Raw genomic sequence first — 17695 nt, 5'->3', positions numbered from 1 at the left:
GCTCAAAATGCTTATTTTCCGAATTAGCCAAAGGTCAGAAAAACAGCAGCAGCACTGTTTGAAAATTATTCTTTCAGATGAAAAGTGAATTCATTTTTGAGAAGTACCCCATTACTGACAGGTATTTTTTTCCTAATGCATAGAATAAACGATATTCATTTTACTCAAATGTATACCTATAAAGAGTAAAATCAGAGAAACTTTACTCTTTTTTTCCAGAGGTGTATGAACTCAGTTTGAAACGGAATCTCAAGACCACATCATACCTGCCAACATCTGCTAATATTTCTGAGACCGAAGCAGCTGTGGAGTGATACAGTCCTAGTGGGGTCTGCTCCCCTGGAAATTAAAATAAAATCTACTTAAATCTATGCATTTCCAGTCATTTGAAGAACATTTTACTAAATTCATAGGATTAATAAACCTAAAACCAGTTTATTATCAAGGTAGAAGTTCATGTTAATGACCATTGAAAATGAGTCCTTAACCTGAACTTTATTTGAAAATCATACTTAGAAATTGTATTGTAGTCAATTCTCTCTGCTCTGTTTATCCTGATTTTATTTGTGTCTGTACATCTGTGTGTATTTCTCATCTCAAATTTCTACTCCCTCAAAGGCTGCCCAAATATCAGACATTCACATAAAAAGTGTCACATTTTTAACAAAAGAGAAGATGCAATTTCTCTCAATGTTAAATGTGTACGATCGGATACATTAATACACTCTAGATGCAGTCAAGAAGAATTTATTTTATATTTTCTCTTTTTTATTTACCTTAACTGTACACAGTGCAGAGGATAAGGAGTAATCCAATGGTCACCCTGTGGTGTTTGGGTAAATTAATTTGATTTGCAATAAACAATCATAAATATGACAGAAAACATTTCTTTACTTATTCAATAACACAGTGTTTGTTGCCTGAAATTATGTCATTAAAGGATGAACGTCTAATTTCACTTGAAACATTTGTGTTTGAGACAGGAAAGCATGGTTCAACCTCCTCAAAAAGATCCATTAAAATACAGTTTTATCTAAAGATGTTGGAAACCACCTTAGAAACAGTCTACATCATTTTTTGTTACTAGTTTTGCCTTTTGAAATCTTAAACCATTAAATCAGATACTGATCCTCTGGATGTTGTCATATAAACTTCTGAAAATAGGAACATGTGGGAATTTGTTTTCTTCTTTATATATTTTAATGTTTAGTTCTTGGTAAGGGAGCATCAGTGAAGAAGGACACTCATCACAGTTCTCACAGCAAAGCTGTTTTTCAGGCTTTGTTCATCTCCATATCCTTCAGGAATTTATGGTTGACCAAGACTTTGGATTGGTTTTTCTTGTAAGAGCAAACAACACAACCCTTTCTGAGAAGACAACCACCCACTATCTGGTTCTTATCTCTCTAGCAGACTTTCTACATCTGGTGCAACATGCAGAAACAGTCCCTTCTCTGGTCATCCCTCACCTCACGAGCCATTGTAAACAAAGCAGGCCGATCACAAGGTGTCACAGTAGGGGAGGCTGTGCTTAATCTTTTGATGGATTATATTAATCTTAATAGTTACTTATTTTATGACATTTTTATCACAAACATGTATAAAATTTGAAAATTGTGGGTACAATATAACATTTTCTTGCAACCTACATACAGTATATTTTTAATTAACAAGATCTTAAGAATTTATAATTAGAATGTCTTATTCTTTATATCTTTGGTGCCATAGCTGCACATTTTATGCCGGAAAAGCACATTTAAAAACTTTATTATTCTATATGTTTAATTAATAACAATGGATTCCATAACTCTATTAGAAAACTGACTAAGCACAGCTTGAAGAAATACCTGTTAAAAATGAAGCAATAGTAAGACTCAGATAATTAGTCTGATTATTTATAGTGGCAAGAGTCTTCTTGTTAAGTCAACAACAGGTCTCCTCTTTATCTTGTCTTTTTCAGATTTAATTTCCTGTGCCAAACTTCTAGCACCTTTAAACATGGGAGGAGTCACAGGCCAAGTGCAGTTTGACTCAGAAAAGCAGACAGCCACCTTAAATGTAACAGGTGCAGGATCCTGCGCTGCAGTTAGCATTTCCCTCACTGTGTTCCCCGTCATGTACGGCCACTTCGCTCATCCCTGCTCTGAGGCAAACATTGGTGTCAGTGTCTTCACCTTCACTGCTGATCCTTCATCTGCATCTCCCATCAATGTGTCACTTCTCTTTGATCAAAAATCAAACTTGGATGACCTGTCACTGTCTTTGCAGACATGTGACGGCATTAAAGTATGCACAGTTGTAAGTCAAGGTCGGACACTGCTGACTCGCCAGGCGAGATTCACAGAGTCTGTTGCTGGTAACATTTACATACGTGCTAATGTAAATAATGCCAACCCTAGGCTCCTTGCTGACCTAGTGACTATTGGTCAGGTGAATGCCACAGAAACCAACATCATCATCTTTGGCTCCACAAGTACAGCAACGAATTGTAAAAAACTGCTGAAAAGCTTAAATCCAGCATCTTTAAAAAATCTTGAGTGTCTGTGCGTCTCATTTTCAGGCCCATCCCTCTTTTGCAGGGGGGAAACAGAGTGGAGTCTGTACAGAGGGTTCATACAGTGTAGCACAGGACAGCTAATTATACCCTCACAAGGTAAAAAGTTTACCTTTGCAATAAGACCCCCCACCACTATCAACATTAGAGCTAGATGGTGGGCTTTCATCAAGCTGGAATAAAACAAAATGTTGATTTGCTTTCTCCTTGACTACTGTTAGCATAATAGTTACATTTTGTATGACTTTGTGTACTTTAAAGGAGATGTCAGCATACAACTTCTTGAGTCCGTCAGAAGCAGTGAGCTGATGGGCCCGTTCAGAAAAACAGGCCCATGTGCAAGTGAGTACGCGCAAAAATTTCACTTGAATTCCGCTTCTGAATTCTCCTTTAGTTGAAAAGAGTAATTAGACACCTTTTAAAGTCAGATACTTTGATTTTTGTGTACAAAAAGACTGGAGAGGCGCAATAAGAACCGTATTGAGTTGTAATAAACTTGCCGACATATTACAGGGCCACTGTGACGATTCTCAAATTTTCTCTAACAATGTGACTAGATAAAGGCATAAAAACAATAATTTGCAGCTTCCTTTAGTTGTTGGAACTTCCTCACATAACCTATATATTTACCAAGTAAATGCTGTTTGTAGGACTTTAAAGTCCAAACAAGACCTTAGAGTGTAAGGTATCATTTCAGAAAACAAAGCAGCAAAGCATCACTCAATTCTGAAGGTTTTCTGCCAAACTTTTAACAAAAATAATGATTGTTTTCACGTTCAATAAATGTTTATGAAAATGAAGAACAATAGAAGAACAATAGAAGAAAAAAACTGAATCTGTGTCAGATAAATTATGATTCAAAGCCCCACCATTATGGCGTTTCCTTCCTGTGTTGAATAACCTGCATGCTCCGCTCTGGTTTCTCCAGGAAATTCTGCAGGACAGCTGGTGCTGCTGGAAATCTTCTCACTGTGTCTGATGTGTGCTGCTGCCTTCCTGCTGCCGTCTGCAGCCTCTTTATAAAACCAGGTTGTACCGCGAATCATCAGTGGAGACACCACTCCACTGATGGATCCTCCTATTATAAAACTGTGAATAATAAATACCACCAACCAAATATTATAGTGGTCATCCAGCAAATAATGTGAATCTGTATAAACTTTATGTTCAAATTAAGATCCTCCAGGTTTTTACTGAGGAACCAGTTGAGGTTAGAAATATTTAAAAATTAGTTTTTGGTATGTCTGCTTTTTTTTTTTTTTTTTTTTTTGTAGAAATGCCACATTTATTGTCATTCATTCGGGCAAGGTGTTTTAGTGTGTGTTATTGTTTGTGAACTACATTTTAAAATGTCAATTTTCCAGGCACATACTGCTATAGCACAATTATTATTACGATTACAAGAACAGATGGATGATTTTACTTCTTTAGTTTAGGAATTGTAGGGGAAAGCCAATAGTTGGCCATTTAAATACTATTATTCTAAATCCTACTGCGAAAAAAAAAAATTACATAAGATAATTTTCTCTTACGTTCCTCAACTTAAACGTGCGAAAATCGCCAACCCTGAACCGCAGACGGACAATAAACACTTTTCACCACAGACTCAACGGAGGAAGAGGCGAGTCTGGATCCCTCCGCGTCTACTGGCTGAAGCCACGGTCATGTGACCAGTGACGTCAGCGACGAAATGGCAGCCTCCTTGTTTAGTAAATTGACACAAGGTCCGAGCTGGTAAACAAAAATACGCTTCGATTTTTGTCACCGGAGCCACCTTTGAGAGGCGGAAGAGCGGGTGTGTATTCGGTGTTTCGCCGGTGGATCGTAGCGGTGCTTTAGCTAGCCTTGCTTCGGAGGGTTGGAGCTTCTCCCCGCAGGGGGAACTGCGGACTGTTTTCAGATCGCCGTAACCAGACGTGGGTCTGGGAGCTGCTGCTCGCTTTAAAGCAGGTCTAAATCGGTCTCTTTTCCTGGGAGAAACGCTTGCATCTTTATTACCCCCTCACGCCGCCACACCCACCACGTAATTCATAAATGAGTTACTAATGTCGTCGGCCTGTTGATCCTGCCTGCACAGGAATAAACAAAAACAAAAAGACAAAAAAAAACCTCCACCAGGCCAGAGTTTTTTTTATACATATATATTTTTTTATACATATTTATTTATGTTGTACATGATGAGAAATAGCTGCTAAATTCTGAACGGAATTGGAAGAATTCATCTTATTCATTTTGTGAACTTGTAGACAACAATCTCACGCAGAGCTTTTAGCCAATAGGAGAGCTCATCGATGAAGAGCATTGAGACGTGATTGGTCGGTTTATGTTTTTTTTCTTCTTTTTGACGTCGTGGCGTGCCACCCTTAAATTAACGTGGACGTGGTGAAAACACAGGTCTTGTGTTTGGAGGTTGTTACGTACAGGTGCAGTAAATAAGAATATAGCCACCTTCCCAAAATAATAGCCTAAGTCATTTTCTGCCAAAAACTAATTTTTTGCCTAAAGCATTTTTGGTAAAAAAAAAAAAGAGGTGGTGATTATGATTATTTAATAAAAAAATATTTATTACTTAATTTTATTTACATATTCTTTTTATTCTTGCCAAAATCACTTTTGGCAAAATACGTACTTTTATTTATTTATTTTTTTTTTTTAGGAAGGTGACAATATTATAGAACACTTAAATTTTTTGACTACCGTATTTTTCGGACTATAAGCCCCTACTTTTTTCCTACACTTTGAACCATGCGGCTTATGGCCCGGTGCGGCTTTTCTGTGTATTTTCCTTCAAGGGTGAGGGGGGCGGCTCTTTAGCAGGAAATGAAGCATTGGAAGTCAAAATTGGAAATCAAAGAAAGTGCTAATTTTCAGCCTGCTGCTACACATGCTAACAGCAGGCACGACGGATAAATTTTCTCTAACTCATATGATGCAGCTTTTAAGTTGGTGGCTATCGATCTGGCAGTACAAGAGGGAAATAGAGCCGCTGCACGTAAGCTCGGCGTGAACGAATCCATGGTTCGGAGTTGGAGACGCAGGACTGCGTCCTTAATAAATCCAGCAGATTTATTAGGAGGCAGCCCTCTGCAGGGTCCTTATGGAAAACCGAGAGTGGTGGAGATACCAGCGACTTATATATGTATGTTTCCAGTTTTTGGGGTTTTTTTAATCAAAAAATTGTAGCTGCGGCTTATAGAACAGTGTGCTCTATAGTCCAGAAAATACGGTAATTCAATTGCTTACTTTAGTATGATTGAAAAAAAAAATCCCATTTATTAATTTTCTAAAACCCAAAATGTAGTTTCTTGCTACATAGCAATATTACACAAGAAGCTTGATCTCCACAGAGTGTTGTGTGAAAGCAAATCAATGGAAAGTTTGGTGGAAGGAAAGTGTGTGCTCAAAAAAGGTTTGTCAAAAAAGGTGATTGCTTCTTTAGCAATTGTCTTTTGTGAAGGATGTTATTGGCAGTGTGGATAATAATCCTGTTTTAAAATGACTCTTTTAATTTAATGTCATATTCAAATTTTCAATTAAAATTAATTTTGGATTTTTTTTTGGTTGCATGCCAAAACAATTTACAGCAGTAGTATATTACACTGAGAGTGTAAGCAATCTGTATAATCCATCAGTTTCACTGAATTAATCGACTGAAATAAGTACATTGTCTGATGACATTCTGAGTCATTGAGATGCACCTTTAATTTGTGCGAGTTTGTTTGTGTAATATTTAACCCTGAGTGCCGTCATAGTTGCTGAACTGGCACATTATGGCAGGTTAAAGATCCGGGTGTAGTCTGTGACTTTGAGCTCCACGTAGAGTCAGTCAGGCCGAGTGCCGCTGCAGTCGACATGGCTTCTCAAAAGTCAGGTAAAATGCAGCTAATTAGCAAGATCCAAGGAAGGATGGAAGCTTTTTTTTACCCTAACTACTACTTTTCAACTTGTAAAATGTGCTCATAAGAAAGTGTTTGTTTGTTTTTAATTGCTCATACAGAAAATATGTGATTTTATTTTCTTGAATGCAGACACAGCTATGTCTCCAAAGATCACAGGGGAGCTTCTGCGGCTTCTTCGGCAGGCAATGAGGAATTGCAAATATTTCTCAGAGCCAATCCATGCTTACATAGTCCCATCTGGAGATGCACATCAAGTAAGAGAAAAAACATGCGCATCATTTACGCAATACTTCCTGATTCAAGTATAATTTTATGCATATCTACCTGTAGAGATTAGACCAAAATGTATGGGGGAATTTTGTCTGTGCCATAATTCGAGAGCACACATTTTTCGGTCTGAAAGCAGGATTTCATGTCTTTTGTTCTCAAAACTTTTAATATTTGTGCTTATATATTTATTTCGAAAGCAGGACTTTCTTCTCAAAACATGTAATACTTGTACTCACAACTTCAATTTCGTTGTCCTTGTGACAATGACAATAAAGATTTATCTTATCTTATCTTATCTTAAATATTCACTGTGCTTTATCAAACTTTTCCTCCTCGTGCTCAAAACTTGTCTCTGCTCAAATCAACCCTCCGCTTGCAAAACCCACAGACATGATAAAAGAGTAGACCCCGCATTGGCTTAAAAATGCGGGGTCTCAACGTTTCGTTGGGAACGTGGTATGGTTCCCAACGTAAAAGCTGCAGTGTGTAATTTAGAAACAAAATGTGTTTTTTTACACATTTGTTAAAACTGTCATTATGTTGTGATTGTATAACGTGAGATAGACACTCTGTGAAAACATTTAGCTCCTCTCCCTCCTTGCTGTGGTGCTACTGCCATCTTCAGAAATACACAGTTGGATCAGAAGCAACCAATCGGAGTCAGGAGGAGGGTCTTCTCGCTGTCAATCATACTTGTGTATGCACCGACTGTAAATTATGCTGTGTTGAGCCTGCTTTTGTCTTGCAGAGTGAATACATTGCCCCATGCGACTGCAGACGGGAATTCATCTGTGGATTCAATGGTTCTGCAGGTATGCTTTGCTTGGATATGAGCAGATTGGGTGCTCTAAGGGCCTACTGAGAATCACCTGCTTTTAATCTTTTCATACGTTCAGAGAGACTTCCAGGTTTATATCTGTTCTCATTTTCGTCTTCCTGAGTCCAGCACCTGATCTTACTGTAGGATTATGTAAAAGCCTATTTTTTTTGGCTTTTTTTTTGTTGAGACAAGCCTCGCTTCAGAAGGAAACATCTTTTGTAATGGAGCGAAGACGAGCTCATTGGTTATCCTCTACTGTAATCAGAGATTTTACCATTTAAAACTGTATAACACGGCTCCTCAGACCTGGTCAGTCTGAATGTGATCCTGTGTGTAACAAACACAAAGCGAAGCAGCTCTTTCGTTCTGCTTCATTATTCAGGAACAGCCATTATCACAGAGCAGCACGCTGCCATGTGGACAGACGGACGATATTTCCTCCAGGCCAGCCAGCAGATGGACAACAACTGGGCTCTGATGAAGATGGGTGAGCCTCCTCGTTGGTGTTTTGGTTGACCGGAACCTTAAAAAGAAGGGTCAAATTAATAATAACAAATAACAACATAATAAGCATCTTTAAAACCTAAGTTAGGTGTAAAATTCAAGTTGTACTGCTTTTAAATACTTACAGGACTGAAGGAGACACCGTCACAGGAGGATTGGCTGATCAGTGTCCTGCCAGAAAACTCCAAAGTGGGAGTAGATCCTTGGATCATTGCTGCTGGTACGAGGCATTGGTTTATTTCCTTTTCCCGTCAAGCTTCGTGTGTTTCCTGTAACACCTCAGAGTGACATTTCTTTATAGAAGATGATGCATGTAGCTGAATTAAGACCCAACTCAGGGGCCGCCGTTAATCCTACGGCCTCCAGGACGACTGTTGCTGCTTCAGACAAATTGGGACAAATTCACTTCAGTGTAAATTAGGTCTGTTCTCTGTTGACCATTCTGATGATTAATTGATTTTATTCTAACAAAAATTTAAAATTTTGCCATAGTGGCAGTATCAAAACCAGCCATCGATATTGGCCCAAATTTTCATATCTGCACATCTTCATCGATTTTGTAGCTTAGAAAATTACAAAAATGCCATCCGATTATCACAACGAGGCGTTGAATTCTCGGTCGAGCTGCGACTGTAAACCCATGAGCCACTGCTTGTGGTAAACACAACACCAGGGTTTCTCTTTGACGGCATCATAGATGCTTTCTGCATTTCAAATGCAGCCCGAAAAACCGGCAGCTTCCCTTGGTCTTCGACCAACTGGCTCGTATGCACAATTTGGAGGTGTGTGCTGTTCTCTCCGGCTCAAAACTTGCCTAGCATGATCCCTAAAAATCTCTGATGAATTGTAGCACCAGCTGTGTTTGCAAGACACACGCCATGTATAATCAAAGCCGTGACGGCACCAGACTCCTCTGTGCAGACGTCTTGCAGTCCCTCCAGGAAGTTGCGAGCGCAACTATTTACGCAAATCCCCTCTTCTTTTTGGAAATTTTGTGCAGACTTGCAATTTTCAACAATCGTCGCAACTTTTTCGCAAATCTGACCAGTAACGTTAATGCGTTCTTTATTTCAATCTATTCTGATCACTGCAGCTCAGCTGAATTTTGACCAATCGCTTTTGCCGCCTCCTAATTTAACTTCCTGTTTTATGACATCCTTGCAAGACAAAAGTACGTGTTGCACTAAATGCTATCATTTGCCTTTTGTTGTTGTTCTTTTTGCAATGAAAAACATTTTTAGATGTGTTGTAGGAGTTGCTGAAACTGTGCTCATGCGCTTAAACACATATTTAAAATACATTTTTATTGTCACAGTAGAAAGAGCAAAAGGTCAGGGAGGAGACATTAGACCAGAGGCCAGCAGCGGAGCGATGAGGCAGGGTCTTCTCAGGTGAGGAGGGATTATAACGTGATGAGATAAAGAGAAGGGAAGGGAAGGTTACGTGCAGCAATTTCAACTTTTGTCTAAGTCAACGTTCTGGCAAAAATAAAACTTGAATAAAATTCCCAACTTTGACCACAACATTTTGCTAAAAGTGCAGCAAAATCAGTGATTTTATGCCGCAAGAATCACACAAAAAACATTGCAACATTCTGGAGGGACTGGTGTTTTCACCACCATCATCATCATCATCAAGCACAGTTTCACCACCGATACTTTGTGTATGTTTAAAACCGTCATCGGGAACTCCCTCACTCCACCATGAGTAATTGGGACCGCGCCCTACAAGTCCCTGCGGAAACCATCTACGTTTTTTTTTTTTAAATTTTTTATTCCAATTTTATGTACGGTAATTTCATGCTGTCGTTTTAGTCCGGTGTGACAGTGGCCTTACACAGTATCGAGTCATTTTAAAAAAACAACAACATTAAATTCAAAAAAGATAAAGCACATCATTGCAAAGAAATACTTGTCCACAAAAACTTATGTTGTGTTTCAGACCAGTGGAAGAACATGTCCAAGGCACTGACCAGTGCTGGCCACTCACTGGTGGCCGTGCAGGACAACCTGATCGACGTGGTCTGGACGGACCGGCCGGACAGGCCGAGCACGCAGCTCCGCACCCTGGGACTGGAATACACTGGTCAGGCATCGACACTGTTGCTCCGTGCAGAATTAGTTTACAATAGTAGAACGAGGTTATGGTTGAGTCTCAAAAATAGCTTTACAAAAAAAGAAAAAAAGTCTTCTCTCTTTGTTTTTATTGTTTTGAAACATTCCATGTGCGATTACTTTCCGGGAGCTCGGTACTCTGGGTTGAGGATGCCGTTCTACCTGCAGGTATCTCCTGGCAGGACAAGATCACGATGCTGCGAGGCAAGATGACGGAGAGGAAGATCAGCTGGTTTGTGGCTACAGCTCTGGATGAGATTGCGTGTACGTTAAGTTGCATCAATTTTGAAATATTTCTGACTTTTGAGTTAATGCCATGGTGGAAGGAAAGACCAGGGGAAGGGAGAGAACCAAATAATAAGACTCATAGTGTTTCATCTTTATCATTTATTTACTTATTCTTTGTTCAGGCATAAACTTTTATTTATTCATCCTCTATTTGTTTGCTTTCTTTTTTTCTTCCCTTCTCCACTTTTTCCCAAAGTATCTGTGACGCTAAATTAATTAGAGAACAGAAAAATAAGTCATATTAGAAAATAACTGCCAAGATTAAAACAAAAAAAAAATCCACATATTAATCAATTACATTTTTTGTGACACCAATTAACTATGTTCTGTGTTTTGTTTTTGTTTTGAATGTGCCCTTTTTTAAATGCTTACCTACATGTTTGTTTGCGAAAGAACTTGTTCTTTCTGTTTGGTTATTTGATTTCTATTGCTGCTATTCGTTCTCTCATTTGGTTAATTATTTTGCAGATCAATAAAAAAAAGTCTCTTGAACTGGAGATAAAATCATCAACTAACAGTAAAAAAAAAAAAATAAATAAATAAAAAAAATATATATATATACACAGTATATATATAGAAATAGTCTCTTGCTGGGGATTGTTTGATCTGAGGATTTAGGTCGCCCAGTAAAATGCCGACTTTATTAGATTCGAGTCACATTTAGGCTCGATTATTATCATTGACAATGGCAGTTTGATAACAAGAGTCATGAATAAGCCAAATTATTTTCCTTTTACGCATGCCCTGATGGTGGATTAAGACCTAAATATTGCTACTTAATTTTGCGGTTTTATTGAATTGATTCTGTGCTTTTCATTTTTCAGGGCTCTTCAATCTGCGAGGTGCAGACATTAATTACAACCCAGTGTTTTTTGCATATGCCATCGTGGGAATGAACTCCATAAGGTAACGGCACGACGTCGCAGCCGCAAACTGGCATTAAGTCTAAAGCTACTGAGTTGAGCTAGAGATGCTACTGTTGTAAAAACTTGATTTCTATAACAGAAAAAACAACAATTATGAGTCATTATGGCTACATAGCTAAAGTAGGTATGTTGGAATTTTTTTTTTTTTACATATAGGAAATCATATTTCCTGTTTAAAAAAAATCCAAAGCTATTCCTCAGTGTTTATTAATCCCTACTGGTTGACGTCCAGAGGAGCTACTTAAATATGATCAGAGCAGAAATTTAAGTCAAACCTTTGAGCTCCTTCCGTCGCTTTGCCTCAGTGCGACTGAACCAGGAAATATGTGGAACACGTTTTCAGTCACTTTTTGCACAAGTAACTAGATATTTTCTTAGCATTTATGCATTATTATTATTACATTATACTGCATATGTAAATATATAAAGGAGAGCCTCTCTTTAAAATTAAAGCAGTGCATCAGAATTTTATGTATCTTCTTTACGAGTGAATTCTTCCCCCTCACCTCCATTCCCGCTTTTAGGCTTTTTGTGGACCTGAAGCGGCTGTCTGACACGGTAGTGCGGGACCACCTGCAGCTGGACTCCCCCAGGCGGCCCGAGCTGAGCGTCCAGACCTTCCCGTATGAGTCCGTCTACACCGAGCTCCAGGCCATCTGCGCCGCGCTCGGCCCCAAAGACAAAGTGTGGATCTGTGACAAGGCCAGCTGCGCTCTTACGCAGGTCGTCCCAAAGGTGAGAGAAGACTGGACGGTTTGCTCTGGACTTCGTCAGAAAGGGAAGTTGAACTCAGTTCTTAGTAAAGCAGGAAAAGCTGTTTGTTTACGTCGTCACGGAGCTGTTACAGGTCTATGGTGATTTGTGTTGCAGGTTACAAACACATTGTAGGGAAAACACCCACATGCATCTCCAGGACATCAGTTTTGAAGTTACTTTTAGATGTACAACAGTTAACCCATTCCTCTAGCAGTCTGCACAAAAAAAGGCTCACTTGTTGATTTGCTAATAATTGAACTAGCATACTTAAAAAAAATATGCTCAAAAATAGTTCTGAACTTGAAAAATAAATATCAACAAAAACGTTTTTTTGAGCTTAGTTTGCTGTGCAATCATTAAATTAGAACAATTTGGATTGTAATTATTAGAATTAAATAAATCCTGAGATACTTAGGATTTTTTTTTATAAATTGTGTATGATTTATTTTTATGTTTAATACATTTTTGCTTCATTTACATTAAGGTATGTATCAAAGCATTTATTTTGTTATTTCGCAAATATACATAAGTTGATATGTATACATATTAAAACACTAGGACATTTTTTTTTACTTGTCGGTTAAATTAAATAAAACTAAACGGAAAAAAAGATTAAAATTAAAAGGCTGATTTGTGTTGGCTCTTAATAATGTCTCTTATCATTTAGGCTCACAGGACTCCGATTCCCTACACTCCGCTCTGCCTCTCCAAAGCCGTAAAGAACGCCACCGAGATCAAGGGCATGAAAATGGCCCATGTAAGAGATTTTGAACCTTAAAAATATGTAATTTACATAAAACTTGAGCCATTGATTTCCTCTTCAATTCAGTTGTGCTTAAAAATAAAGACAGATGTATTTTGTTGTTGTTTTTTTTTCTCTCTCAACAGATCAAGGATGCTGTTGCTCTTTGTGAACTCTTTGCTTGGTTGGAAAAGGAGGTATTCTTTTTGACAAAACCTGTCTATCAGTAGAAATATATTCTCTACTTATGGATGTATAACTGGAGACTCACAGGCAAGGATCAAGCCTGGCTCACGATTGGATCTTTTGATTGTTTGAAACTGGGAACACTTTGTTCAAGTAGATGCGTTTACATCACTTAGTTCCACTCAAACCTCTAAGGGTGCCAGTGTTGTTTTTTTTCACACCACTTGTCGTCGCTTCGGCGGCTGTTTCGTAGATCCCCAACGGCAACGTGACTGAGATCTCTGCAGCCGATAAGGCCGAGGAACTCCGCAGGTGATTTTCGGCTTTCCGTGTCCAGTTTGTGACGTCAATTCGGTTGACTTTGTGTCACCTTTAATTCCACAGAAACCTGAATTGTTGCAGGTCTGAATAAGTGCTATAAAAGGAAATAAAGAAATATATATTTGAGAATTCTGCCCAGCTCTCTAAAATATCCATGCTTCCTTTCACTCCTTCATCCTTCTTTCCTTCCTTCTTCATTTACTACTGCTGTCTAGCAAAAGCTTATGGCAGTAGTAATATCTGTCTTACATTCATAGTAATTATTTGTATTCAGAATTTAAGATTTTTCTGTTAAGGACAGATTACTTTGGTACATTTGGAAAAGTGTGAAGGTTTGACATAAAAAAAAATGTATAGGAACCCTGATTTCTGCATTTAAAAGATGTTGTGTGAAGACTTGTGAAATTCACCAATCATGAGAAATATCGCCCTCTACTGGACTTTTGAATAAGAAACGTGACCACTGGAGGTGTAAAAAAACATATTTTCATAAAACTTTGTTATTTTAGGGGGTGTTTTTTTGCTATACACATTATTAAATAAGCATATTTAATGCAGCATAATTCGCTGACGGTGGTTTGTAATTTAGATTCTTCAGTGTGGTTCAGCTTCCTAAGGTTTAGGGATTTTGACACAATGTGTGCAGGTTGTGCTGAATGAATTTCTTTCTGTTTTTCTTTCCAGTCAGCAGAAAGACTTTGTTGGCCTCAGCTTCCCCACCATCTCCAGCGTGGGTCCGAATGGAGCCATCATACATTACCGGTCAGTAAGGAGACCAAGCAAACAAGCACAAGCTGTGGAATAATTTTGACCTTTGACACAGCTAACCCACATTTCCTTCTCGCAGACCCCTTCCTGAAACCAACAGAACTCTTACTGTGAATGAAGTTTATCTGATTGACTCTGGAGCTCAGTACATGTAAATATGTTGCTGTTGCATATCAGTTATTTTATGGCATGCATTGCTTGGTTCAGCTGATATCTACTGACATGAATGACCAAGAGAACTTGCGTTGTGTGTTTGGCAGCGATGGAACCACAGACGTCACCCGCACCGTGCATTTCGGGACGCCTTCCGCTTTTGAGAAGGTGAACTGGCTTATTGTTGTGAAAATGGGCTTGACGTATTGGTTCTAACCACCCAATCTGTTATAAATGTGGATAACTTTGCGTTTTATTCCCCCGCAGGAATGCTTTACTTACGTGCTGAAGGGACACATAGCTGTCAGCGCTGCCATTTTCCCCAATGGAACTAAAGGCGAGCACTGCCTCTCTAGGAGAGATTACTCCTTTAAGAGGATTTATGAGTGTTGATCAGAAAGTCATGAGGTCTGATGAATTAATTCATTCATTTTCAACTTTCTAATACTATATGGAAATGAATCTGGTATTTTTTTCTTCTTTTTAACTATAAGTCATCAGTAAACTGTCATATAACTGAAGACTGGCGACGGTTGATTTTTGCAAAATTAAGACAAGTTTTGTAGAACTTTCACTTTGATAGTGTCTGTTGTTTTTGTAATTTTTTTTGGTCAGAAAAGTCCAATTTTGTTGACTATAGAAGCACTAAAATTATAAAACATCCAAAGGGGTGATTATGTTTAATAGGCACTGTACGTATTTTGGATTTTAAACTAGGAATCTTCATATTTAAGATAACTCCTTTAATAAAATTACAACAGCTCTGTAATTTAAATCTGACCTGGAAGCTGCAGATCAGACCCAGAGAGCCGCCCATAATATTAAAACCACTTCCAAGGGTCCACACCGAGGCAATTTGTCTGTAAAAAATGTAGGCAATATGTGCTATGTACTTTAATCTACAGCTTTTCCTCTGTGACTAACTGCGTCCGTGTGTCCAGGCCACCTGCTGGACTCGTTTGCCCGTGCTGCCCTGTGGGAGTCAGGACTGGACTACCTTCACGGAACGGGTCACGGCGTGGGCTGCTTCCTCAACGTCCACGAGGGGCCCTGCGGCATCAGCTACAAAACCTTCGCCGACGAACCTCTGGAGGCCGGAATGATCGTCAGTGACGGTACGACATGGGATGGGAGGGCGGGAGGGATTAACGTCACCAAACTCAGAGAGGCTGCAGACAGAAATGACCAACTTTTAATTTTTTTGGGCTTTATTCCTAGATTTCAACTACTAGACTTTGAGTTACTACATTCAGGGTCTTTGGAAATGTTTAGCATTTTGTGGTTTCATTAATAATTTTTCAGTCTTGGATATGTTTTTGGAAAAAATGAATATCAAACTATTTTTTTTAAAAAAAGAGAAAACAAATCTGATTTTTATCTATAATTTCTACTTTACCTTGTCATAATCAGAGTTTAACATTTAAGCTGCAGTGTTTTTGGAGATTTATTTTTAGTTTGTTGAGGACAACCCACTCATGAATGCTCACTTGTTTAAAGATCTAAATAAAGGTGGGTTTACATTACATCTTAGCCGCCTGTAAAAGATTCCTGATCTGAGTAGCCTTGGCATTAGTTGATATTTGAGATATTTTTCGACATTCTCCAAAGACTACATTATCCTTCCCTTGTTTCTGTCGTTTTTCTAGAGCCTGGATACTATGAAGACGGATCGTTTGGGATTCGTATTGAAAACGTGGTCCTCGTTGTTCCCGCTAAGCCCAAAGTAAAAACACAGTTGCAAAAAAATATCATCTCAAAAATCAATAAAATGCCATGTCCAATCATCATATGGTGTAATTTCTGCCTTCTTCTCTGTTTTTCTTCCATCTGTGCTTCAAGTACAACTACAGGAACAGGGGGAGTCTGACGTTTGAGCCTCTGACTTTGGTTCCTATCCAAGTGAAGATGATGAACACGGAGCTGCTCACCCAGAAGGAGGTGAGAGACCCGTACATCGAATACATCAATTTTGGAAAACTGTAAGCATCATGTATTAGATGCATTGAGTTTACTGTAATCCGACGTGACTCCAAGCAGAGTAAATTCACAACAAATTTAAACTTGTAAAACCAGTTCTTGATTTGAACAATCATTTACGGTGATGTTCGCGATGCACGATGAAATTAAACATAAAAGCTTCAAACGTGCGCCGTTTTCCTCAGAAATGTTCTGCTGTCAGTATCTGCGGTTTCCATCCATTTTGCAATGGAAACGCAGCCGGTGTCCCCATGGCTTCTCCACCCTTGTGTCCCTGCAGAAGGACTGGGTGAACGAGTACCACCGGAGGTGCAGGGAGGTGGTTGGTGTGGAGCTGGAGCGGCAGGGCAGGATGGAGGCTCTGCAGTGGCTGGTCAGGGAGACGCAACCCGTCGTCTGAGGACTCCACGTCCTCTCAGTGGTTGCTCTGCGATAACCCTTTCACTTCTTCTCCCCTCTGTCTGTGATCCACGCTCTGCTTGCCTTTTTTAAACAACGCCACCAGTTTTATTAAAACCTGTTAATAGTCACTTCAGATTCTTTTTCTATTTTATGTCTCGGAAAATGTGACGGTGATGTTTTTAAAGACTTCGCCAATCCTTTCCATTAAAGGTACAATGTGCAAAATCGACTCTGTCGTCAAAGATGTTTGAAAATTGTTTCGTTTTGAACTTATTAGCTTAGTTTTAGTTTCTAAATTTGGAAATCTGAGGAAACCCAGTGGAGCAACGGCGACCGATGGCATGGCTCCGTGAACCATCACTGACTGGAAACGTCACCTGGATTCTGCACCTCTCCACTCCTCTTCCACTTGACCTTGATTTCCAAATAAAATGCAACAGTTCCTCTCATTTGAAATGAGGATTTTGTACTACTTAGTCCAGCTAAGAAACGTCTGACAGGAAGTTCAGAAGTGGTGTTAGAAAACACAAAAGGGACAAGCTCACATCCTGGATATGTATAATTATTGAATTCACGACTCCAGCAACGTTCATGTCTTTTGAATGTCCCTCCTTTTTTTTTTAGCTAATTTCTCTCCCACTTTCCACAGATGCTTAAATGCAGCACTTATTAACATAGTAATAAATATTACAATAACTGTTTTGTTCCATCCATCCATTTTCTGTTCACCCTTGTCCCTAATGGGGTCAGGAGGGTTGCTGGTGCCTATCTCCAGCTACGTTCCGGGCAAGAGGCGGGGTTCACCCTGGACAAGTCGCCGGTCTGTCAACACAAAGACATACAGGACAAACACTCACCCCTAACAGTCATGTTTTTGGACTGTGGGAGGAAGCCGGAGTACCCGGAGAGAACCCATGCATGCACAGGGAGAACATGCAAACTCCATGCAAACCCTGGGCCGGGAACTTCTTGCTGCAAGGCAACAGTGCTACCAACTGTGCAGCCCCAACTGTTT

General features: G+C 39.2%; 1 protein-coding gene across 2 annotated transcripts; it reads left to right on the top strand.

The window, feature by feature from the left end:
- Positions 1 to 4213: 4213 nt before the first annotated feature.
- Positions 4214 to 16909, top strand: xpnpep1 (X-prolyl aminopeptidase 1). Of its 2 annotated transcripts, none has more exons than XM_005806510.3 (20): positions 4214 to 4349; positions 6583 to 6707; positions 7472 to 7535; positions 7926 to 8030; positions 8175 to 8267; positions 9989 to 10132; positions 10330 to 10425; positions 11274 to 11355; positions 11900 to 12110; positions 12799 to 12888; positions 13020 to 13070; positions 13313 to 13371; positions 14065 to 14142; positions 14228 to 14299; positions 14409 to 14469; positions 14569 to 14638; positions 15243 to 15416; positions 15948 to 16024; positions 16141 to 16239; positions 16559 to 16909. In XM_005806510.3, exons 2-20 carry the CDS (start codon positions 6591 to 6593, stop codon positions 16676 to 16678), a joined length of 1863 nt encoding a protein of 620 aa, XP_005806567.1. In that variant the 5' UTR covers positions 4214 to 4349; positions 6583 to 6590; the 3' UTR covers positions 16679 to 16909. The 2 variants fall into 2 exon arrangements, with proteins under 2 accessions (XP_005806567.1, XP_023189907.1); XM_023334139.1 differs by lacking the exon at positions 4214 to 4349 and adding an exon at positions 6306 to 6425.
- Positions 16910 to 17695: the final 786 nt, after the last annotated feature.

This window comes from Xiphophorus maculatus, chromosome 5 (genome assembly GCF_002775205.1).
Source record: "Xiphophorus maculatus strain JP 163 A chromosome 5, X_maculatus-5.0-male, whole genome shotgun sequence".
In the NCBI taxonomy this organism is placed as follows: domain Eukaryota; kingdom Metazoa; phylum Chordata; class Actinopteri; order Cyprinodontiformes; family Poeciliidae; genus Xiphophorus; species Xiphophorus maculatus.
This window is presented reverse-complemented; position numbering and strand designations above follow the sequence as displayed.